The sequence below is a fragment of the Euprymna scolopes genome, chromosome 46 (assembly GCF_053919585.1).
Source record: "Euprymna scolopes isolate OS-2025 chromosome 46, ASM5391958v1, whole genome shotgun sequence".
Taxonomy (NCBI): domain Eukaryota; kingdom Metazoa; phylum Mollusca; class Cephalopoda; order Sepiida; family Sepiolidae; genus Euprymna; species Euprymna scolopes.
The window spans coordinates 90,183,412-90,209,790 of record NC_136527.1 but is presented as its reverse complement, the minus strand read 5'-3'; the positions used below and the strand labels follow the sequence as shown (position 1 = coordinate 90,209,790).

Below are 26,379 nucleotides of genomic sequence, written 5' to 3'. Positions count from 1 at the left end.
ACGTATCTCAGCGCTTCTACACTATAGGACGAAATTTCGGAAATCATAAAATTGAATTTCACATGAAAACAATAATATCTACGTGTTCCTCTAATTTTAAGATGATTATATCCAAAAATTAAAAAAATCGATAAGGTAAAAAATTATTTATTGATGAAAAATAAAAAATAGAAAAAAAAAAAAAAAAAAAAAAAAAAAAAACGATTGTAAGACAGAAGAATTCAAAAGGGAGATAATTTCTCTATTTCGATTCAAACAGATGGTGGAAAATTTTTCACCAGCTGACACGATTCAAGTTTTTTTTTTTTTTTTTTTTTTTAATAATTCAGGTAATTTCGACTGCAAAATTTGGAAGCTAACATTGTAATTTATTAGAATTGAAAAAAAAACATATCAGTAGAAACCATTGTTATTTTTTATCTGAAAACTCCATTTATTGGCTACAAAAATATGTCCTAATAGTGTAGAAGCTCCAAGATTTCTATTTTATAATCAAATATCGACTAATTTTTTTTTATCATTTAATAACCAAGCTTCTATCTATACATCATCAACACTTTGATCCCCATCTGGCATCAATTGAAATGAATGGTTCTCGTCTTGGGGAGAGTCTATGTTTTGACAAGTTTCTGGGTTTGACTTTTACACCTGATCTGAAATGGACACGTACATCAAATCCGTTGCCAAGGTAGCTGGAAAAATGGTGGAATCCTTCCAGCACTCCAGTAGATATCTCACTGCTGATACAATTCTCTACCTATATAAGAGCCAGATACGTCTATGGATAGAGTATTGTTGCCACATCTGGGCACGTTTTATCTGTGCCTAAATCAAAACGTAGATTCCATGAACAAAGCTTCTTTCTTAGAATGGCACGCTTGTGGAACTCTCTTCCGTTTGCCTGTTTCCCACCTGACTACAATTTGTTCTTCTTCAAGTCCAATGTAAACAAATTCTTGATGAGCCGTCCCCCTTAAATAATCCTATTTACCAAATTTACGCTACAATTTTGTCTCATTGACTACTGTACATCCATTAACCCTTATCCTTGAATAGCTTCCAGATCTTGATAAGTGGTGACTCCTTTGTAAAAAAAAAATTTTTTTTAAGCAAAAACAATATTACATAGTTAATTGTAATGTCGAAAACAGTAATATATCCAAAAACCATTGAGTAGAAATTTATTTCTAGTTAAAAAATAAATGGCTACTCCTTGGACTTGGGGGCTGGTGCCAAGTCCTGCTGCCACTCCCAGGGTCTGCCAGCAGCCACCTGATTGCACTAGGGGATCATAACACTCTTCAACACATCCAGTTACACTTTGGTGTTGATTTTCAAGCCGACTCCGAAGATGTGAGGTGGCATGATGTGGTTCTCAGTTAAAACCACACCAAAGACCATAACCGTGGCCGGAAACTTTGTGGCCAGAGATTTTGTTTTCAGCACCCTGGGCACGTCTCTGTTATTTGTGGCAATCCAGCGATGCATTTTGAGGGTGCTGGCAATGGCCCTGTTTTCATGACTTGGATCAGTAGATAGCATGAGTTGTACAGCCACACATCTCAGATCTCACTCATTTTTTTTTTTTACATGGAGGTCACCACTTATCAAGGCCCGGAGGCCACTCAGGGATAAGGGTTATTGCGTGTACAGTAATCAATGAGATAGTATTGTAGTAATCATTAGTATTGGAGATTTGATAGAGTGTCTTACTTAAGAGGGCGGTTTGTCAGGAATTTGTTTATGTTGGACTTGAAGACATCCAGGTTGTAGTTAGGTGGGAAACAGGCAAACGGAAGAGAGTTCCACAGTCGTGCACTTCTGAAGAAGAAGCTCTGCTCATGGTCCTGTTTTCATAACTTGGATTGGTAGAGAGCATGAGTTGTACAGTGGTGCATCTCTGATCTCGCTCGTTGAACATTTCAGACATGATAGAAGGTTTCTGTTGCTTTTGTGATTTGTACACATGGAATTCTGTCGTCTTTTCTAACATAACAATTTTATTGTTCTAGTTAACATTGTTTTTAGTTGAAATTGACATAAAAAGTAGAGTTTGGAGGATAAATGGGAAACACTTGAGTTCTTTGTTGTGTCAGCACAAAGACCTGCTATCATATGTCTACTTTCTATCAAAGATCTTAAACTGTTAACCGGAAGTCTAAGACTTTTTCATTACAATTTCCTCAAGCACAAGTGCAACAAGTTCATCAGAGCACATTCCATTAAAATATTTGTGAAACAGGCACGAAGATGCAACATTGCAGCGATGGGACAGGGGCTGGAGCTTAGTTGACAAAGTGGGACCTATTAGATTAAAAAATCGTTTTTGGACCCTATACAAGAGGGAGAGATTAGTGGTAGATGCACTAGCCCAGATATGGCAACAATACTCCATGCATGGTATGCGAATGGTGGCCTTGTAAAGGTACAGGATACTCTCAGGTCTCTAGCAGGATAGAGGGAACCCACTCCTGATCTGAAATGGAACCCGTAAATCAAGTCTGTTGCCAAGGTCGCTGGAAAGATGGTGGGATCCTTCTACCGCTCCAGAAGATATCTCACTACTGATGCAATTCTCTATCTATATAAAAGCCAAGTACCGACTGCTGCCATATCTGGGCAGGAGCTGCTAAAAACAGCCTATCCTGCCTTGACAGAGTACAAAATAGACTTTGTGGCTTAGTAGGGGATGCCCTTTTCTCTACCCTGCAACCTCTCTCCCACAGAAGAGACGTTGCGAGCCTATCCTTGTTTTATCGTTATTTCGATGGCAGGTGCTCGTCTGAACTCCAATCTCTGGTCACCCCTCGCCAATCTTTCACAAAAAACACCCGTCTAGCCAAATCCACTGTGAAAAATTTCCCCAACTCTTTATCTGTGCCTAAATCAAAACGTGGATTTTTTTTAATTTTTTTTTTATTACATTTTCACCCCAAACAAGGCAAATTGCCACTTTGGTGTAGGGGGCTACTATCAGGGGCAACAACTACTGGGGTACTATGTAGGGATTTGGGCAGCAAGGTGTCGGTTCACGTTACACTTGAACTTCTGCACGTCAGTACTGTTGGGAAAGCAGGGACCTGGAATGGATTTCCAGAGTCTAGTGGTTCTGGGGAAGAAACTATTGGAGTAGAAAGATTTTTTACATCTAGGGATCTCTACAGTGTGCGGGTGGGATTTAGCAGCCTGTCGGGTTTGTCGAGGGTGCTCACGTCGTGGGGACACAAGTGATTGCAGTTCGTCAGAGCATTCACCACAAAAATACTTGTAGAAAAGGCAGAGGGATGCAACATTTCGTCGATGGGACAGAGGCTGAAGCTTAGATGCCAGTTCAGGGCCTATCAGGTTTGTGACTCTCTTTTGAACCTTGTCAAGGAGCGAGAGACTAGTAGCAGATGCACCAGCCCAGATGTGGCAGCAATACTCCATACATGGGTGAATGGTGGCCTTATAGAGGTACAGGATACTTTCGGGTGTTAGTAGTTTTCTAGCACGGTAGAGAGAGCCCACCTTTCTTGAAGCGGCCCTGGCAATGCCTTCAATGTAATTGTTCCAACTCATGTTTCCTGTGAACGTTAGGCCAAGGAGTTTGAAAGATGGACTCTCAGATAAAGAGTCGTTGGCCATTGCTATGGGTGGTAGAGAAGGTTTCTTGTAATTATTGAAGGAAACTAGTTTAGTCTTGGCAGCATTGAACGCGACCAACCACTTTTGTCCCCATTCCACTACAGATTGGAGGTCTTCCTCTAGTGTTTCTGCCATTTCTTTAGAAATGTGTTCATTCGTCTTCCTGTCGTGATTCCATGAACAAAGCCTCTTTCTTAGAACTGCGCGCCCGTGGAACTCTGTTCCGTCTGCCTGCTTCCCACCTGACTACAACTTGGATGTCTTCAAGTCCAACGTTAACAAATTCCTAATGAACCGCCCCCTTAAGTAAACATTTCACCAAATCTTCACACTAACGTAATGTACTTGCAATAACCCTTATCCCTGAGTGGCTTCCGGGCCTTGATAAGTGGTGACTACCGTGTAAAAAAAAAAAACCCCAAAAAAACTCCCTTTTCTTCTCTCTCTCCACCTCAGTGTTATCTCTACCGGTATCGACGATTCCACGGGGAATAACTGCCGCGATAGCACCAGGTAGCCGGAGTCCAGCTTTTGACAAGGAACATATCACATTCTCCTTAATAAACCTTTTTTGTGTTACATTTTATGAAGTTGTTATGTTCGTCATTTCAGAAGCTTGTATGGATTTATTTTATTATGTTGTACCCTAAAAGCATTAAAAACCCTAAATTTGCATACATGTGTTATATTGATTTAAAGCTAAAAAAGTTGTGAATGTGAACAGATATCTTGTTGCTCAAATTCCCGCAGTTCTCTGTTAGACACAATCCCAAATAGCACCCCTCACGTTCAAGTGGCTATATGCCTTGTTTGGGTGTAAAATGGTAAAACTAAATTAAAGTAAATATCTTGCAAAGCTAATTGCATTTTGTAGCTTGAAACAAGATCAGCTTACTAATTGTCTGTATTTTCGAGATGAGGTGTTTTCATTTATTGAGATTGTCGGACTGACTTCCTCATCTTGGTTGTTATAGTCACAACGTTTCGGCCGTTATTATGTGTTTTGGATCGAACTGGGGAACCGTTTGTTAGGCATTTCGAACCCAACCCTTTATTATTATTACAGGGGTACCGTGTTCGGACTCCAGCTAGGCTCTGGGACATAGTTGCTGATTCTATGTTTTGAATGTTACTTTTCACTGCCTTCGTGCAGGATTGAACTCAGCACCTTTGGGTAACTGTAAACTTTGATATGTCTAGGACCACTCGGCCATATGTCAGTAGGACAATTCTTAGTTGGCTTTTGTTAATGTTAAACCTATGTTGTTATTCAAGGTTTTCTCTCTCTATTAGAGGTGTCCAAATTGCATTCAGCTCTACGCTTGGTTTGCTTAGTAGATTGTTATGTCCGAGCATGTGAGCTGTTTCTTTAAGTTTTCTCACTAGTGACATATGGCCGAATGGTCCTAGACGTCGAATCAAAGTTTACAGTTACCCAAAGGTGCTGAGTTCTATCCTGAACGAAGGCAGTGAAAAAGTAACATTCAAAACAGAGAATCAGCAACTATGTCCCAGAGCCTAGCTGGAGTCCGGACACGGTACCCCCATAATAATACTAAAGGGTTGGGTTCGAGACTTCTAACAAACGGTTCCCCAGTTCGATACAAAACACCTAATGAAGGCTGGAGGGCAAAACGGCCGAAACGTTGTGACTATAACAACCAAGATGAGGAAGTCAGTCTGACAATCTCAATAAATAAAAGATCAACGTCTGTAATAGCTGGTTCTCTTGTATTCGTTAAATAAAAATGAACTGAAGGTCCTTGGAAGTAGAATTAAAAATTAAAATTAAAATCCTTGGATATCTGCACATTTAAAAGGAGTTGCGTTTCTCAGTGTTTTCACCCATCAATACATAGTTAAAAAAAACAAAAAAACAAATAAAGGACACATGATTCGCTAAAATTAGGTGTCCATGAATTAGCTTCCTTGAGTTGTCAATTATTCCAGTTTAATTGGCAAACTCAAATGTTCTTGACGGATCAACATTGGTCAAGGAAATTCGAGTTGGAATATTTGGGAACTCATCGTCATAATCATTAATAAATAATTACTAATAGTAATAATAATAATAAAAACAGAAAAAAAAAACGAATTATTCTTTGATGACAACAGAGAAAAATGTCTGAAAATTCGGAACAAATGAATGAGTAAAAAACGAATCGAAAAATAGAGAGAATTTATGAAATGCAAAAAGAATTTTTTCGATTTTTATTCTTTGCTATATTTTCTTTATTATATTGATAAACATGTTCAAAATTTTCACACGAATCGATATAACCCTAACCCTTACCCCAACCCACGTAGGAATTACCACAATTTTTTCACACTCATCCACTATTATTAATAAGAAATAATTACTGTTGTTTTGTGAAATAATTATTCTTTATATGCTGCCAGACTTGCGTTTGCTGTGATGTTTGTGTTTTGTATTTTGATTTTTCTTTTGATGTGCGGCTTCCTCTGGTGGTTTTCTTTGTTGAAGTAAGGTGTGAGTTAGTCTATTGATGTATGTATATGAAACAATGGAATTTGAAGTTGTCGTGTGTATTTAGTGGGTCCATTTGCGTTGTATGAACAGGCTTTGTCTTAGCATCGCCATTTTAGTTACATGATGGTGACCATTTTACAATGTATTCCTTTAATTATGTTGATGTTCACAATTCTTGACAGCATAAAATCATTCATTTAATTATTGTACAATTATTATTTCCTGTTAATTTCAGTGTTTTGTGACCAGTAGTTTAAGTGTTTAGCGGTTAAATACAGGATGTCCCAATAAAATGTATGTACTCTTTAAACGAACATAACTTTAAAATTTATTATATTTATTATAATTTTTTTTGAGTGAATAATGACTAAAGCAAGGCTAAATTAAGAGAAAAAAAATCATTCTAAATGGCATAAGTTACGTGCAAAGACGTTTTAGATGCACCAACAAGACTCACAATTATTTGTTTGTGAGATAAGTTTGAGTAAGAAAGAACAGTTAAATGATGTCCATAAGAACTGCTATGGAAGACCATGATCATCAACCAGTTGTCAGAAATTTAATTTCTTCCTTCTTTTCGTCGTTGTCTTTTATCTTTCCTTCCTTCTTTAACTTTACGTCTTTTTAACGAGCTGCTGTTGCTGCTGAAAGAATCACGCCACAATTGGTTCTACTAAGAGATATTTTTCCCGCGAAAATTCAACAAGTGCACTAGAGAGCGGAGCGAAAGTCAGTTTTGGACAGAGATTCCACGAGGGTAACACGCAAGTTACGAGCTCTGGTCCTACTCAGACATTCAAGTCTTAAAAATAGTAAAAGTTATTTCATTGTTCATAGGAATGAATAATGAGTTTCAGTAAGAGTCGAATCAAGTTGGTTGACTCGAAAAGAAAAGAAAGAATCAATTTGAAGAAGAATTGATCTATAAACTGGATGCACGAGATGCGATTAAATGTCGGCATGTGGAAACCGAAATGTCTTTCCATGTTGTAATCAGTGAGAATTTCATCTGACAAGAAGGACGAACGTAGGTTTTACCAAACAACATTGAGTTTTCAAATTCAAGGATTATTTTCAAAAGAACTTTCAAGGATTCTGTCACTGAATTGAGGACAGATCGATTTGGAGTGGCGTGAAGAAAATATATATGTAAAAAAAAAAAGGACTCACACACATATATATAAAGATAAAAAAAGAAAGGTTAAAAAAAACGAAATCATTGTTTTACGCAGTAAGTTCTTTTATTCTAATTTTCTCTTATTTCTGTACTCTCTCTCTAGTGTTAATTAAGCCTTTAGTGCTTGCCATAAGGACATTTTTTGGCAGTCGAATTAATGACCATATAAACTGTATTTTCTCTTGTAAATTGAACATATAAACTTTTTTCTCAATAATTGAACTTTGCAGCTTTGCTGCCTTCTTTCCCCAACCCTTATGCTTTCTTTTCCCTCAATAAAATGGCAATATTTTTTTTATTCTTAAAGGTATTTCCTTGTCTTTATTTTTCATGTCCTGATTTTTCTAGGCTTATTAACATGAACCACGTGGGATAACCTTCACGGGACTCAGTGAATAAATTTCCCGCACCAGTCTCAAAAAAGCAAGGGGAGCCATTGAGAGGTTTCATCAATTGGGTAAAAATCTGTTCGGCAAGCAGCTCGCAAAACAGGAGTTAAAAAATTTTGGATTCGATTGGTGAGCGTTGTTAGCTGTTCGTGGACAACAACGGCGACCAAATTGAACATTTGCGATAATTGACTGGTTTTTATTAGTGTTCACTGTATTTTGATGTCTAAAGTTTTGCTTTATCATAATAAATGTTGATTTCATGATTATTTAAAAAGAGTATACATTTTATTGGGACACCCTGTATATATATATATATAACAAATAAATGGCAAAAGTCTATATTCCAAGTTTCATGATGTTGACCATCTTACAATTTATTCCTTTAATTCAGTTGACATGTACAATTCTTGACAGTATCTGTTTCATAGCGCAAAATCATTCACTTAATTATTATATCGATCAATGAATTTATACTGCCCTTAATCCTCAGAAGAAATAGCATCTATCAACCCATTAAAAAAAACTAAAATGCATTTAGGCATGACTACAAAATCCGAAATTTGAAAGAGAAGTTGCAATTACCTTTTTTTTATTATGCCATTTATTTTGTAATTAGATTGAGCTTCATAAATTAAGGATTGATAAAAACAAAAGGTGAAATATATAATCTATAATATAAATCTCACCTGTCTGTTTATATGTATGTATGTTTGTACATGTGCCTAAATATAATTGAAAAAACATATTTTCACAGAAATATATTTTAATATAAATCTCACCTGTCTATCTAAATGTATGTATGTATGTTTATACATACATACATTTAGATAGACAGGTGAGATTTATATTAAAGATGATATATTTCTGTGAAAATATGTTTTTTCAATTATATTTAGGCATATGTACAAACATACATACATACATTTAAACAGACAGGTGAAATTTATATTATAGATTATATATTAGTCTGTGCCTAAAACTTTCGACAGAGGTGACATTTTCACGAGATTGATATCGTTTTGAAGCTCGACCCCTCGGACGACAAATATTAAAAAATTGGATAAAAACATTAATTCCTTTACCCTCAACTGGGCACTTTTTAACAAGGAGCAGTTGCATTTTTGGCCGATATTTTCGAAAGTCATCCCCCTCACACATCCTCAACACACACCTCCAAGCACCCGGGAACCTTGGCTAGTATATATATATATATATATATATATATATATATATATATATATATAAGAGCAAACAGTTAATAAAACATGCTAAAAAACACTTTGAAATGAGTTAAAAACATATTTAATCTGAAAAGGAAACACTTGATAAGTGGATAGTTCTTAATCCGTGGAGTTTTGAAGAAATACTTTCCTTCTCATTAGAGGGTAGGAATTAGCAAAATGCGGGATCAGATTTTACATACAAAAGTATTTGATGAAACTACAAGTCAAAGATATTACTTGATAACAAAAAGTGAAATGGAGGGAATATGGTGACGAAAAAGGTGATTACATATTTGATTGATAGTCTGGTGAAAGGTAAATAATTTTGCTAAATCCTACCCTCTGATGAGAAGGAAAGTATTTCTTTGAAACTCCGCGGATTAAGGACTATCCACTTATCAAGTGTTTTCTTTTCAGATTAAAAATGTTTTTAACTCTTTTTCAAAGTGTTTTTTAACATGTTTTATTAACTGTTTGCTCTTATTATAAGCTCTATCTCCTATTTGGTTTTATTGAGCTTTTACATCTGGTTGAGATTAATTTATAAATATTAATTCTTTAATATTTATAATATACTTTAGTTTTACCATCTTGGATCATTTTCGTAAATTTATATTGTAATTTTTATTTTATTTATTTATATATATATATATATATATATATATATATATATATATGGCACTATCACGTTGTATACTCTGTTCAATATATATATATATGGCACTATCACGTTGTATACTCTGTTCAATATATATATATATGGCACTATCACGTTGTATACTCTGTTCAATATATATATATATGGCACTATCACGTTGTATACTCTGTTCAATATATATATATATGGCACTATCACGTTGTATACTCTGTTCAATGACAGTCATCTGCACTGACAAAGTTTAGTAGTAATACTAAATGTGGTTAGTTCTACACAAAGCCTTCACCACTAAAAAAACATCTGTGTGGACTTGGTTGTTGTGGAGGAAGCTCATATGTTGAAATCAATGGGAGAGTCCATCATACACACACACACACACACATACACACACACATGCAATATTTTAAGTTACAAATTTATCATATTTTTTATTAGAATATCTTGTCCTTTTTCTTTTCCAGTTTTAATAATTAGTCCTTTACTTTTCCATGTTTAAACTTAACCATATTACTTTTCATGCTCGCATTTTTCTATTGTAATCCATGATTTTTCCAGACTTCCAATAAATTCACTTGTTCGTTGTTTAATTTCATGTCATGACTTAAATAGTGGATGTGAGATATTGTTCTTTTAACGGACAGATAATAAACGTATAAATCGTATGCGTGTTGTTTAGCCAGGGGATATGATATCAATGTATAAACTGTCATGTTGTATGAGAGAGTTATCACATGGGTATATTTTACAGTTCATATATAAGAAGAATAATATATGCTTCATACCTTCTTTCTTCAAGAGTTCTTCTATCTTCCTGCTGAGCTTCGTGACGAACCATGAAATGACCAGCACCATCCAATTGAGACATCTGTTCTTACTTCACTTGTGAAACCACAAAACAACACTTTATATTTTTATAATATAAATTTATTTCAGTTGTCTTAAATGATTTCACAGGGCCTGCATTTCTTCTACATGTTTCTCCTTCCCAGCCTGCTCCCTGTGTGACTAGACTCCAAATCTGTTGTCTGTTCACTCGGATAATCAAATCCCAACTGCCGACTCTAAACTTCCCAACCTCTGATCTTACTTCTGGTGACGTCACTAATTAAAAGACATGTTGCCTTAACATGACCTTTCCGTCACATACACCTGTTCAAGGTTATTTTGATTATATTTAACCTAGCTAATTTATATAAACATCTCAGCTAAAATCTATTGCTAAACTTAATTCTATAAACAATAAATAACTCTCAATATAAACTATTTTAAGAATATCATTGTATAGATAGTTAGATAGACAGATCGATAATAACTAATCAACTTTTAGCAATGTTAATTAGCCAACATTTCTTTCTCCTTTAATCGGCATTCTTCGTCCCAACGACTACTAGCTATAAGCACATGTAAACGGAACTACTCTCTCCTTAAAAAGCCGGCAATATATTAAATCTATCTTTACACAAGAACATTTCCACTTACTAACCCGTTTCTCTCTTACACATGCTACTAACGAGGATGACAAATAAGGTTGTTTATTAAATGATAAAATGAAACTTCCTTTCATTGTTTTCATTTTTAACTAAAGAAGTTTTATTTTACTGAGAACAAAGTAGGGAACGAGCCGCTGTAAATCTGCAGTTTATTTAAAGAAAGAAAGATAAAAAAGAAAACTCAAGGGAATTTATCCATAACAAATAACACCCTACCTGAGAATTTTTCCTTCAAACTCCTTGACCTAACATTCAGGGGCAATATTAATTGGAACAAATACCTTGAAGACATTGCAAAGTCTGCTGCAAAGAAGGTGTGTTCCCTCTATTGAGCTAGAAGACTACTACCGCCTGAGAATATACCTTTTCAAGACCACAATCTATTGCTAAACTTAATTCTATAAACAATAAATAACTCCCAATATAAAACTATTTTAAAAATATCATTGAATAGACAAATAGATCGATAATAACTAATTAACATTTCACAATTTTAATTACCCAACATATATATAAATACAATTATAAATAAATACATTTATATAAACAACAAATATAAAATAATTAACAAAACAACACATTGTTTCGGCATTCATATAAAGCAATGTTAAAACTTTACAAAGATTAATAAAACGGTAAAACAGATTAAAGGATTAAACTAAAAACTTTTACAAGATTTATTAAAATCCAAATAAAACGTATGCAAAGATGCGTAAAATTCTGAAACTTGTACAAAGATGATTAAAATGTCTACTGTGTACCTTTTTAAGATTCTAAAGTGCTTGTATTTCTCTTGCACTTGGTTTACCAGGTATACCTTCTTAAGATTCCCATTTCTTTTCATGTTGTACATAAGTCCTTGGTATTTTGCTATTTTTTCCTTCTCTGCTCTGTTAAGACCAGCATTATTAGGGACGCTGACTTCAACTAGGGTTGCTACTTTCTCCTTCTTCTCCCATATCACTATGTCAGGCTTAATAGCCCCATTTTCTATGTATGTAGCTGTAGGAATTTCGTAGTCATAGTGGATGGTGCATAACTTATTTCCAACTGTTCTTTCCGGTAAATGTTCCTAAGACTTGCTATGATACAGGATATTCAGGTTTTTACAGATATCTACACACTCCATTGTGTCGCATTGTATAATAGCCGTCCCCCAACGGGACTTTACAACTGGATGTCAGGTGGCTTTTGTTACAAGAAAATGTTTTTTGTCTACTGTGTACCTTTTTAAGGTTCAAAAGTGCAATTGTTTGCATTTATCTTGCACTTGGTTCACCAGGTATATTCGACAGATAGTTTTTGAAATTCTTTTTCATTAGCCTGGTTGCTCCTATAATGACTGGAATGATGGAAATCTTCCTAAGATTCCAATTTCTTTTCACGTCATCCATAAGTCCTTGGTATTTTGTTATTTTCTTCCTAAATAAAGCATAAAGCATTGTATCTACTTAGAAAATAGCCCTAGTAACACAGCTAAGATAACTGTATATTTCAGTCACAAATATAGTGAAAGTTAAATATAAGCTATATTCAGTGGTTTGGTTTGGTATAGGATACTAGTGCAGAGAGTGATCCAGACGTAAATAATGTTATTATTCAAAAAGCCATTCTCAACATGGGGAGGGGAGGGTGCCCTGCATCTACTCCACACTTTAACATTAAAATTCAATAAAAGAACATATCATAAAAATTTAATTAAACTTGGAAATACATTAAAAAATAAAAAAAATAGCGCGGATCAGTAAGTGCACTAGCATCCGGTATGGATATCATAGAGGCCACTTTATTAATACAAGCGAGCATATGGTAATTGCAAATATTAAGTGGATTACTTAAATAAAGTTCTTCTGACTTCTACAGTAGAAAAAGTAAATCCTCGCTTCTGTTAAGAAATCTCTATTGCCTAAGCTTTCCAATTTTGTCGAGTCGAATTTTAAGAACTACATAAGAAGGCTCGCAAGGAACTCAAAGAGATAAAGACAATATATACATATATAATTAAAATACATTATAATAAAAAAATAAAGTAAATTTAAAAGAGAAAAAGTATAAACAACAGTTGGCATCATCAGGGACACTTATTTCAACTAAGGTTGCTACTTTCTTAAGATTCCAGGTTCTTTCCATGTTGTAACCTAGTATGCATTTTCATATGTCTGTTGAAATTTGATTTTGTAGAAAATGCTGAGGTACACATTCCGCAACTAAAAGGCTTCTCACCCGTGTGACTTCTGAGGTGTAGTTTCAAAGCGTATTTATCCAAAAATGATGCACTACACATTTGACAGGGATGAGCATTCTCGCCAGTGTGCATACGCATGTGCCTTTGTAAATACAGCTTCGATATAAACGTTGAGCTGCACACGTCGCAGGAAAAGGGTCTCTCGCCACTGTGCATCCTCATGTGTATCTGGAACGTGGATCGGTACAAAAACGCTGTGCCGCACTCGTTACAAGAAAAGCGTTTCTCACCAGTGTGCGTTACCATGTGCCGCGATAAATTTGATTTGGAAGAAAATGATGATCCACAAACTTGACACGAATATGGTTTTTGTCCTGTGTGTGTTAGCATATGTGATTTCACTTGTGACTGCACGGAAAAGGATAAGTTGCAAATATCACAGGAATACGGTTTCTCTCCGGTGTGTGTGCGTATGTGTAGCTTTAAATAAGACGCACTTGAATATGTTGTGCAACACACTTCGCAAGCATAAGATTTTTTAATACCAGTATGTACTTGTGTGTGCCTTTTTAAATGTGATCGTTTTATGAAAGATGCACCACATACTTCACAAGAATATGGTTTCTCTCCAGTATGAGTTTGGATGTGGTACTTTAAAGCTGATTGCACTATAAAAGCCAAACCACAGATTTGACAAGCATAAGGTTTCTCACCACCGTGTTTTGTCATGTGGTATTTTAAAGATGACTTCATTAAAAACCTTAACCCACACACGTCACAAGAATGAGGTTTTTCTCCAGTGTGCGTGCGAAGATGCATTTTTAAAGTTGCTTTATTTGAAAATGCTTTCTCGCAAAAGTGACAAGAATGTGGTTTTTCGGCGACGTGAACACGAATGTGTCTTTTTAAATTTGTTTTTTCTGAAAATGCTGAGCCACACAAATGACATGTGAAAGGTTTCTCGCAGGTATGAACACGTATATGACTTTTTAGGTTTGCTTTGCTTCCAAAACATAAGCTGCAAACCTCACACGAGTAAGGTTTATCGCCAATGTGAATTTGCATATGAGCTTTAAAAGTGGCTCTGTCTGAGAATTCTGATCCACACATGTCGCAAGACATGTCACATGTCTCGTTGTGAGTCTGCAGATGTCGTTTGAGATTTTTCTTAGTTGAAAGTACAGAGTCACAAACATCACAAGGGAATGTTTCTTTTCCGGTGTGTGTTCTTATGTGATTTTTTAAATATGATCGCTTTGCAAAGGCCAAGTTGCATATGTCACAAGTAAAAGGCTTTTCCTTTGCATGTGTTTTTATATGACATTTCAACGATGACCTTGATGTGAATGCTAATTCACAGATGTCACAAGAGTGAGGCTTTTCTCCAGTGTGAGTTCTCATGTGTATTTTTAAATTTGAATTATCAGCAAAAGCTGATCCACAAACCTGACAACAAAATGGCTTTTCACCAGTGTGTCTCCTGATATGTTTTTCTAAATGTGCTTTTTGTGAAAAAGCTGAACCACACACTTCACATGAATATGGTTTGATTCCGCTGTGCAGCCGGATGTGTTTGTTTAAATTAGATTTCTCCGAAAATGCCGCATTACAAACGTCACAACAAAACGGCTTCTCACCAGTGTGGCTTCGCATATGTCCCCGTAAACCTGACTTATCGTAAAATGCCGACCCGCAAACTTGGCAAGAAAACGGTTTCTCTTTACTGTGTGTTTGCATGTGCCTTTTTAAGTGTGCCATCCGTGCGTATGACGATTCACACACTTTGCAAGAATAAGGTTTCGTAGCCACATGTCGGTGCACATGTTTTTGTAGATTCGATTTCTCTGAAAATACACAGTTGCAGACCTCACAGCGAAAAGTTCCGTCTCTTGTGTGGGTTGACATGTGCGCTGTGAAATTTGTTATGTCAGAAAATACTGAGCCACACATTTCACAAAGATGAGTTTTTTCTTCTTTGCATTTGTGTCTTTTTAATGTGTCTTGATTTGAAAATGACACATGACACACCCCACAAGCATAAGTATTCACTGTAGCGTCTTTTCCCATCTTGAGTTTTTTGTAAAAGTGATTTTTGCATGCTTCTAAAAAATAAGCTGTTTCAGATATGTCCATGGAATAGATTAGATTTGCTCCATCGTTATGTCATAGCCCTGTAAACAGAATATAATATTTAATTAATGAACATATTTTATCATCATTTTTTTGTAAAAGCGATCTTTTACATAGACATAATCACTTATCAAGGCCTAGAGACCACTCGAGGATAAGGGTAAAGAGTGTATAGTAGTCAATTGGATAATATAGTAATCATTAGTAATGGAAATTCGGTAAATTTGTTAACTTAGGTGGAATGGCTCATCAAGAACTTGTTTACGTTGGACTTGAAGATGACCATATTGCTGTCAGCTGGAAAGCAGAAAAACGGAAGACAGTTCCACAGGCGTGCAGTTCTAAGAAAGAAGCTTTATTCATAGAATCTTTGTTTAGGTTTAGGCACAGATAAAGAGTGGGGGAATTATTGATAGTGTTTTCAGCTAGACGAGTATTTCTTGTGAAAGTTTGGAGAGGGGGGACCATAGATTGAAGCTCAGTCGAGCACTTGCCATGAAAATAACGATAAAGCAGAGACAAACTCACAACATCTCTTCAGTGAGAGAGGTTGCAGGGAAGAGAAAAGGACATCTCCTAAGAGGCTACAAAGTCTATTTTGAACTCTATCAAGGCAGGACAAGTCCTTTCTAGCAGCTCCTGCCCAGATGTGGCAACAATACTCCATCTTGGACGTACCTGACTCTTATATAGATAGAGAATTGCATCAGTAGTGAGATATCTACTCGATGGATAGAAGCTTGGTTTTAGATGCATTAAAAGTAACAAGCCACCTCTTTCCCCATTGAACCACATGCTCAAAATCAGAGGAGAGAGAATCAGAGAGAACTTGGCTGTTTACAGTCTTAGATGTGCTACCATAGATAGTAGTGTATGCAGCATAAATGTCTACTAATGATGTAAGGATGTGATTTGGAAGATCATTAATATAAATCAGGAAGAGAGTTGAGCCCAGGATGGACCCCTGAGGGACTCCAGCATTAATACTGTGAGTTTCTGATTTTTGCCCATCAACCATTACTCTTATGAACCTATCAGAAAGAAATGATTTAATAACTGAGAAGACATTTCCAGCTATACAGTAGCTTGAGATCTTTGTAGATAAGAGGCTTAATGAAGCATACATTGAAATGTATTAGATTTCTTCCACTAATTTAAAAACTATAAACATAAATGATGTACACAACATATTTGTCTTTAGAATTTTTGTCAAAAAGACACAACTGACTTGTGCATTCGATCATTCATACTACAGTAGTTATTTGCTAAAACATGCTTTAAAATATACATAAAATATATAAAATTAAGCATGTTTTAATAAAACATTTGAAAATATACATATATATATTTAATATATAAGGTTGATAAGAAAGTTCTTGCAGAATTTTTAATTTGGGTTTCAAATGATGTATTTTTAAATAAATTTTTGTTATAATACATTTGCATAAAATATATAAAATTAATCATGTTTTAATAAAACATTTGAAAATATACATATATATATTTAATATATAAGGTTGATGAACATATTTGAAAATATACATATAATATATATTAGGTTGACAAGAAGGTTCTTGCAGAATTTTTAATTTTGATTTCAAATGATGTATTTTTAAATAAGTTTTTGTTATAATACCTTTACTTTACATATATAATATTAACCATGTTTTAATAAACATATTTGAAAATATACATATAATATATATTAGGTTGACAAGAAGGTTCTTGCAGAATTTTTAGTTGCGTGACTCTATAAGTTGGTCCGTCGATCCGTTGGTCTGTCGGTCAGTCTGTCCATAACACTTTTGTGCTTGGCCTTTTTGGTTAAGATTGAAGGTCTGTTGCATAAAATATATAAAATTAAGTATGTTTTAATAAACATATTTGAAAATATAATATATATTAGGTTGACAAGAAAGTTCTTGCGGACTTTTTAATTTTGATTAAAATGATGTATTTTCAAAAAATTTTGTTACAATACCTTTACTTTATACATCATTTTAAAGAGTGTTTTTGCTTAATTTGTGGGAATTGAAACTATAGACTATTAAACACGTATTCGAATAAAAGTTTGATTGGCTTCAAGTCTAACTCCCTACAACCAGCCTAGCCTCTCATCAAAATACTTTGAAAGTAACATTACTTAATTCCTTTTTCTAGTCAATGAAGTCGTATTCTTACTACTTCTCTATTCAAGATGATAGTCTGTATTTCACATCGAAATGCTTTCCGATCCTGGATATGACCTAAAACTGTATCCAATGGTGAGGCTCCCACCTTGCCTTGGAGAGTGTGGAGCCACCCTTTAATTGCCATTGCTCCCAGGTCCACTCTGATCCGGAGTGGTAGTAACTGTTAGGGTCCCAACTATGGGTTAAATAGAATCTGACTTAAAAAAAATATACTCCATTAAAATCGTATCTCAAAATAACTAGATTCGGCATTGAATAACCTGAAAAAGGTTGATATAATAATAAAGCAAAAACAACCAACCGAAATGCTTTCCATATCAGCCTCTCACCAAATACTAAACACAAGAAACATTACTTAATCCTTCCTTATCAACAACGAACTCTTATTATTACTATCTCTCTATTCATTTCTTTCGTCGTGTAAATTTATGTAAATGAATCTGCATTCTTTCACTAATATATCGGTATGTTTTGTCTCTTCATTATCCGACCATTGCTTCTCAATCACTCTACCATTCGTTGACAACATGAAATTCCCAGGCTAACTCGGTTATTATTCTTTAACACGGAGCAACACAGCCACAGTTATACAAGTTTTTAATATTTTTTGCCTGATATCCTTTAACGTTGCAACTGCTTCTTTTCACCTTGACACTTAATAAATATAAAAAAATCTTTTTTGTTCTGTACACAGCAAACACGCGCACACACATATATATGCATTTTTTTTCTCCAATTATCTTTTCTCTAGATTCCAGCTAACCAGGAAGGGAGTATTGTGAGAATTGAAATTCCCAGGCTAACTCGATTATCGCCCTTTAACTCTGGTGACCACAGAGTGACACAGCCACGTCACTTCCTGTTCCGTATATTTCTCTCTGTTTTTGCTGAACTCTCCATGAGTCAAGATGTGACGAAAGCGCACTCTGGTTGGCATGGCCAGCCAACCAGCCATTTTAACTAACCACCCCAGCCTCTCATCAAAATACTTTGCAAGTCACATCACTTCCTGTTCTGCATATTTCTATCTCTTTCCGCTGGACCCTTGACCAGTCAACATGTGACAAAACACGCTCCGGTTGGCATGTTTAGCCAACTAGCCCCTAGAAGTGTAAGCCATGGTTAGTTTCAGAACAGTTTCCAATGGTTTGTTGTTCTAAACAAGTCTTGAGAGGTGACTGGTTTGCAGTAGACAGAACAGTTTCCGATGGTTCATTGTTCCACACAAGTCCTGACAGGTGACTGGTTCGCAGTAAACAGTTCCACAGAGCAAAAGATTCTTACCGTGTCGAGACGGAAAAAACATGCAAAATTGCTACAGAAATATTTAATTATTTTGAATATTTATGGAGCAATTTTGGTTTCTGATTGGTTGGTAGCAGAACATGAATTAATTCGATTCGTCAGTTCCTAGCAGCATCGTTTATAAATAGAATCGCCCGACTGGGTGGGATCATACCCCATTATGAATCAAAAATATTGCAACATAGTCCTCCTGGCTAACCAGCCCAGCCTCTCATCAAAATACTTTGCAAGTAATGTTACTTAATCCTTCCTTCTCAACAACGAACTCGTATTCTTACTATACCTCTATTCATTTTCTCTCATGTAAATTTATGTAAATGAATCTACATTCTTTCACTAATATATATATTGGTATGTTTTTGTCATCATTACGCAACCTTTGCTTCTCAACCACTCTACCATTCAACACATTTAACGTCCAGCCCATGGAGGATTGGATCCCTATTACATAAGCAGGCCCTTCTGTCCTTCACAGGTCCAAAAAGTCTCCTACACAGCTCCAAAAGTTTTCAATCTAATAGGTCCCGCATTGTCAACTAAGCTCCAACTCCTGTCCCATCACTGCAACTCGATTATTGCTCTTTAACTCTGGTAACCAGAGAGCGACACGGCCACATCACTTCCTGTTCTGCATATTTCTATCTCTTTCCGCTGGACCCTCGACCAGTCAACAGGTGACAAAACACGCTTCGGTTGGCATGTCCAGCCAACTAGCCCTCCTGGCTAACCAGCCTAGCCTCTCATCAAAATACTTTGCAAGTAACGTTACTTAATTCCTTTTTCTAGTCAACGAACTCATATTCTTACTACCTTTCTATTCAAGATGATAGTCTGTATTTCACATCGAAATGCTTTCCATATCAGCCTCTCACCAAATACTAAATACAAGAAACATTACTTAATCCTTCCTTATCAACAACCAACTCGTATTCTTACTATCTCTCTATTCATTTCCTCTCATGTAAATTTATGTAAATGAATCTGCATTCTTTCACTAATATATTCGTATGTTTTGTCTCTTCATTATGCAACCTTTGCTTCTCAATCACTCTACCATTCAACACATTTAATGCCCATGGAGGATGAGATCCCAATTACATAAGCAGGCCATTACGTCCTTCACAGGTCCAAAAAGTCTCCTTCACAGGTCCAAAAAGTCTCCTACATAGCTCCAAAAGTTTTCAATCTAATCGGTCCCACACTGCCACCTAAGCTCCAACCCCAGTCCCATCACTGCAATGTTGCATCCCTGTGCCTGTTTTACAAGAATTTTAATGGAATGTGCTTTGATGAACTCATTGCACTTGTGCCCCCTCGACATTACATTTCCTCAACAAACCCACTTAACAAAATCACACCCCTTCATTGTTGAGGTCCCTAGATGCCAGAAGGCTTTCTACTCTAATAATCTCTTCCCTCAAGCAGCTAGACTTTGAAATGCCCTTCCTGCTTGCTTCTTCTCTGACTGTACTGATATGCAAAAAGATTAAATGTAATGTAAACCAACATCTTGTACATCTTTCCTAGGCATGATCCCAAATGGTAGACCCTTTACATCCAAGTGGCAATATAGTATGCAGTTCTAAGAAAGAAGCTTTGTTCATGGGATCTACGTTTAGGTTGAGGCACAGAAAAAGAGTGAGGGAAATTATTGATAGTCGTTTCAGTGGAGGATGGGATCGTCTATAACAAAAACAGGCCATTCTGTCCTGAACAAATCTAACTGCCTTTTTTTTTTTAATCACATTTTCACCCCAAACAAGGCACATTGCCACTTTGGTGTATTGGGCTACTATCAGGGACATAAGCCACAGGGATACTATGTGGGGAGTTGGGCAGCAAGACGTCGGTTCATGTTACGCTTGAACTTCTGCATTTCAGTACAGTTGGGGAAGCAGCAACTGAGCAGGGAATTCCAAAGTCTAGCGGTTCTGGAGAAGAAACTACTGGAGTAGAAGGCTCTCTTACATCTAGGGATCTCAACTGTGAAGGGGTGGGATTTTGCTGCTTGTCGGGTTTGTCGAGGATATTTATGTTGAGGGAGGTACAAGTGCTTTCAGTTCATTGGAGCATTCACCATTAAAATACTTGTAGAACAAGCAGAGGGATGGTACATTTTGTCGATGGGACAGAGGCTGAAGCTTAGATGACAGTTCAAGACCTATCAGGTTGGCGACTCTCTTTTGAATCTTGTCTAGGGGCAAGAGACTAGTAGCAGATGCACCAGCTCAAATATGACAACAATACTCCATACATGGGCGAATGGTGGCCTTATAGAGGTACAGGATACTTTCGGGCGTTAGTAACTGTCTAGCATGGTAGAGAGAACCTACCTTTTTTGCAGCATTCCTAGCAATGCTGTCACTGGGATTTTTACAACTCATGTTTCCTGTAAACATTAAACCGAGGAGTTTAAAAGACATACTCTCAGATAAAGAGTCATTGGCCATTGCTATTGGTTGTAGAGAAGGTTCAAATTACAATCGTTTTAAAAGAATTATGTCTGTTTTTCAGAACGTTGAATACAAAACAGAAACAAAAGCAAATTAGCACAATTTATTATTTCAATTCAAGCTAGGCCAAAAAGCTACTGAAACAGCTCGTGCTATCAACAAAGAATTTGACCCAGGAACCACCACTGAACGCATAGCGCAATGAGAGTTTAAGAAATTTTGTGGCAGTGCAAGAGTTTGAAGATGATGAACATAATGATTGGTCATCAGATGTTGAGAACAATTAATTAAGAGCCTTAGTCAAAGCCAATCCATGCACAACTGTTCAAGAACTTACTCATGAATTAGACGTAGTTTAAGACATTTTGTGGCAGTGCAAGAGTTTGAAGAGCATAGTGGTTGGCACTTCCTGAAGCCAGAGTTGCACCAAAAGAAGTCATGCTGATTGTCTGGTCGTCTGCGTCTCATCCATTAGATTTTTAATGCAGGTAAACCCATTATGGTGGAAAAGTATGGTCGCAAATGGATGAAATGCAACAGAAACTTTGAAAACAAAACCAGCCTAAGTCAACAAAAAAAAGATCTAATAATCCTCCACGACAATGCTCGATCGCATGTTGCTAAACCAACCCGGCTGAAGTTGAAGGAAATGGGCAACAAAACTCTGCCAACCCCGCCATGCTCTCCAGACCTCTCACCTACTGACTACCACTTTGTCAAGCATCTCAACAACTTTCTGCTTGAAAAATGCTTCAATAATCTAAGCGACATTAAAAACACCTTGAACAAAACCAGCATAAGTCAACAAAAAAAAGATCTAATTATCCTCCATGACAAAGGATGGAATACTGTTGCCATATCTGGGCAGGAGCTTCTAAAAACAGCCTATCCTGCCTTGACAGAGTACAAAATAGACTTTGTGGCTTAATGGAGGATGCCCTTTTCTCTACCCTGCAACCTCTCTCCCACAGAAGAGACGTTGCGAGCCTATCCTTGTTTTATCGTCATTTCCATTGCAGGTGCTCGTCTGAACTCCAATCTCTGGTTCCCCCTCGCCAATCTTTCACGAAAAACACCCGTCTAGCTGAATCCACTGTGAAAAATTTCCCCCACTCTTTATCTGTGCCTAAATCAAAACGTAGATTCCATGAACAAAGCTTCTTTCTTAGAACTGCACGCCTGTGGAACTCTGTTCCGTCTGCCTGCTTCCCACCTGACTACAACTTGGATGTCTTCAAGTCCAATGTTAACAAATTCCTAATGAACCGCCCCCTGAAGTAAACATTTCATCAAATCTCCACACTAACGTAATGTACTTGCAATAACCCTTATCTCTGAGTGGCTTCCGGGCCTTGATAAGTGGTGATCACTGTGTAAAAAAATAAAAAATAAAAAAATAAACCAACCCGGCTGAAGTTGAAGGAAATGGGCAACAAAACTCTGCCTAATCCGCCATACTCTCCAGACCTCTCACCTACTGACTACAACTTTGTCAAGCATCTCACAACTTTCTGCTTGAAAAATGCTTCAATAATCTAAGCGACATTAAAAACACCTTGAACGACTTTATCACCACCAGAACGTAAGATTTTTACATTACTGACGTAAGTACACTTGTTTTGCGTTGGAAAAACAAGTGTACTTATGTTGCCAGTCTAATCAAAAAACCTTGATTCCAGTAAAGCAACTGGCCCTGACGGCATTATTATAGTGTTGAAAAAGCTTCAACCAGAACTAGCTCCCATACTTATAAAGCTGTTTAAGCATTGTCTTAAAAAGAATTACTTTCCAACACCCTGGAAAACCACGTCAGTATGCCCTGTATTTAAGAATGCAGGTTATTGGTCATTTTCCGCTCAGTACAGACCTATGTCTACTGTGCGTCATGAGTAAGTTGCTGGAATCTGTGCTAAATGGAGTAGTCAACCACCTCAGCACAAAAAGCTTCTTAATGACATGCAATATGGTTTTCGTTCTGCTTGATATACAGCAGATGTGCTTACAGTTATATCTCATAGGATTAGCGAATCTCTTGTTTTACGTTGAAAAAAGTGTGTTAATTCTGATGGTGCTTATTTCGATCAATAAATTTTTGTTTGAGCTGAGATATGTTCATCTGAATTTTTATGTTAAAGCTACAAGAACTTTCTTGTCAATCTAATATAAAGTAATATAGTTTTACACTGCTAAAGATTACTACTGTACAATCTTTAACCCTCATCTTCGAGTAGCCTCTGGGCTTGATAAGCAGTGACTCCTATGTAAGAAAAAAATGCAAAAGCAATGAGAATACGGAGACTTTAATTGACAACTGAAGGGTAATACATAATATAAAAATATGAAGTATTTTCCACTACTGTTAAGCATAGTCAAGAATATGCTAAGAAAATGTCAAGCCAGGTAAGTTTATTAATACAGGTGGAAAGGGTATGGGTTCGATTCTCATACTCACCTACCAAAACATTTTTTTTATTATTATTTAACCCCCCCCCCGAGTTTTGATTTACCTCAAGACACCCAGGCATCGCCGGGTACCCCCCGCTAGTTCTACATAAAAAAAAACATCTGAAAAAAAAATTGTAAAAAAATTAAAAAACATTTGAAAAAAAAAAATTCAATTGTTTAAATTATTTTTTGTTTTCTTTTGTTGCAATATTGCATTAGCAGTGTCAGAAATTTCGTGAAAACTATTGAATAATTCCACCCGCTATCTTTCGAAGCTTATATAACTCCTCGAAAAATGTAATTCAAGCCCTAATTTTTTTTTTTTTTTCAATTAAAGGAGCAAGGACCAAGGTTCCATTAAAAAACAAACAAACAAAAAAAAAACAATGTTGTTTTTTTTTTTTTTTTAAAGGTTTTAAACTTCGGACTTTACAGGTAAATTTCTAAAAAAACACTACTTTTTTTAAAATTTGAATACATTATTTATTGACCTTTTCTCTTCAATTTGTGATATGTAAAACTTTGGTGAGTAAATTAATACTTTTTAATAGACATTTGAAAATGGGGGGGGGGGCGTGAATTAAAAAAAAACGTTTATCTAAAATATTATATTCGGTTTATTGGAAAGAGCATAAAATTTCACATTGACCCTGAAAATATCGTAAAAATAGAATCAATAGAAAAATTTTGATAGATTTTTAAAGTTTAAAAATTGAAAAATACTGAACTCGTAAAATTCAATTGATTTCATTACTGTTTTTTTTTTAAATATTTCTATTACTTTTTATACAACTTTAATAGTTTATTTTGGAAGTATAATCCATAAAGAAAATAAACAACCCACTTTTAAAAGAGAAATTACGAGTTTTTTATATTTTATTTGCAGTTTCGTGTTAGGGGTGTCAAAAATTCCTACAAAAATTCTGATACATCTAATGTTGCATACATAATTATAAAATTAAATTTGTTTAAATTGTTTCTTTTAGAATTTCCTATGTAAAAAAAAAAAAATTTTTTTTTTAAATCCGAGTTGTCAATTTGGTTTAATTTCGTTTTCCGGTACGCTTGATCTGATTTTTTTTTTTTTTATTTATAGAACGTCGACCATATTTCATATTCTTCATTAGCTGTTTAGACGAGGCATACACATTTAAATTATGATTTTCTCTAGTTCAACTTGGTACAGTAAATAAACTTTTGACTTGAAATGACCCCTAATGTACTAATGTATAACATAAGACACAGAAAAGAAACATTTATAATGCGTACGCAAATTTATTTTCTCATATAACCTCAATACGCTTTCAAGGGATTTTACCCTTTTTGCTCCGTATAATTACTGTAAAAAAAAAAAACAAACAAAAAAATACTTGATGAAATTAAGTGAAATCTTTTTTTTTTTTTTTTTTTCGGACAACTTCATTCCATAACGGATACGTACAATTTAACCTTTTTTTTTTTTTTTTTTTTCGATATTTTGATTTTTTTTTTTAATGTCTTTATTAAACTGTACAAGTACCAAAAAAAAAAAAAAGTGAATAAATAAAATTATTATTAGTTTATTTCGTCCTTCTTGAAACACTACAAAAGTTATATTGATAATATTAACTCATAGTAAAGTTACATCGTGTTACATATAGGCGGGGGTGGTTAATTTTGGAGGTGCCTATCGTAAAGAAATCAAAATAATAAAATAAATTTGAAAAAAAAACAAAAAAAAAAACAGCTGCATTTGAATTAGAATTATCCAAATTTTTTTTTTTTTTGAGAACAGAAATTTAAATAAAAATTTAAAGATTAGTGCTTATAATTAATATTTTTAAGTAAAGAAAATACAGAAAAGTCTTTGTGTTGTACGTACCCGTCACGGAACGAAGACAGCATATTCCAAATATCATGTAATTTGATCTTTCTTTCTTTTTTCTTTTTTTTTTTTGCTTTTGTTGTTATTTAAGAAACTCAAATTTTATGACGGTCTATATGACAGAGAAACAATCCGCTTATATTTGATTCGCCATTCAAGGGCAGACAACTGAGTACCGCTATTCAATTCAAGGGCAGACAATCAATAAGGGAGATAACTCAATTCGGCTACTTTAATTTTAGTTAGTCTTTAAAAATGCTTAATCGGTAAAATTTTAAAATTTAAAAAATTAAAAAAAAAAAAAATGGAAATCATGAAAAAAGACCCGTTCATCTAAGTGATTTTTACTAAGAGTTCAGTTTTTTTATGTGTTTTTTTTTTTTCGATAATTTGGTTGGTTGGTTGTTTTTGTTTTACGGCATATCAACCCTTTTCAGGTTATTTAATGTTGAATCCAGTTATTTTGAAGAAAATATTTTGTTACTTGTACGAGTAGTTTTCTTTTTTTTTCTTCTTTTTTTTTTTTTTTTTTTTTTTTACAGCGCAAAAACAATTTGTTACAATACCGAGCAAAAGGTTCGATTTTTTTGTGAAGAAAAGCTAGAATTAATAGGCACCGCCAAAACTTGGGGGGGGGGGCAGGTCAGTACTTTTTGACGGACCGTCTTTTTAAAAATCTACCAAAAATCAGGTAATTATCCGATCAATACGAAATTTTCAGCGATTATTAAGAGAAGAATGAACTTT

The 26,379-nt window shown here is 35.3% G+C and overlaps 1 protein-coding gene across 1 annotated transcript; it reads right to left on the bottom strand.

Annotated features, from left to right (window-relative positions):
- Window positions 1-11,711: 11,711 nt before the first annotated feature.
- Window positions 11,712-25,936, bottom strand: LOC145270366 (uncharacterized). The gene is made up of 2 exons (XM_080126015.1): window positions 25,630-25,936; window positions 11,712-15,414 (listed from the first exon to the last, which is right to left on the bottom strand). The coding sequence occupies exon 2, from the start codon at window positions 15,374-15,376 to the stop codon at window positions 13,166-13,168; it is 2,211 nt and encodes a 736-aa protein (XP_079982141.1). The 5' UTR covers window positions 15,377-15,414; window positions 25,630-25,936; the 3' UTR covers window positions 11,712-13,165.
- Window positions 25,937-26,379: the final 443 nt, after the last annotated feature.

What these genes read in the sequence shown, in the direction of transcription:
- LOC145270366 (XM_080126015.1), bottom strand. Translation starts at nt 15,376, where the DNA reads ATGGACATATCTGAAACAGCTTATTTTTTAGAAGCATGCAAAAATCAC.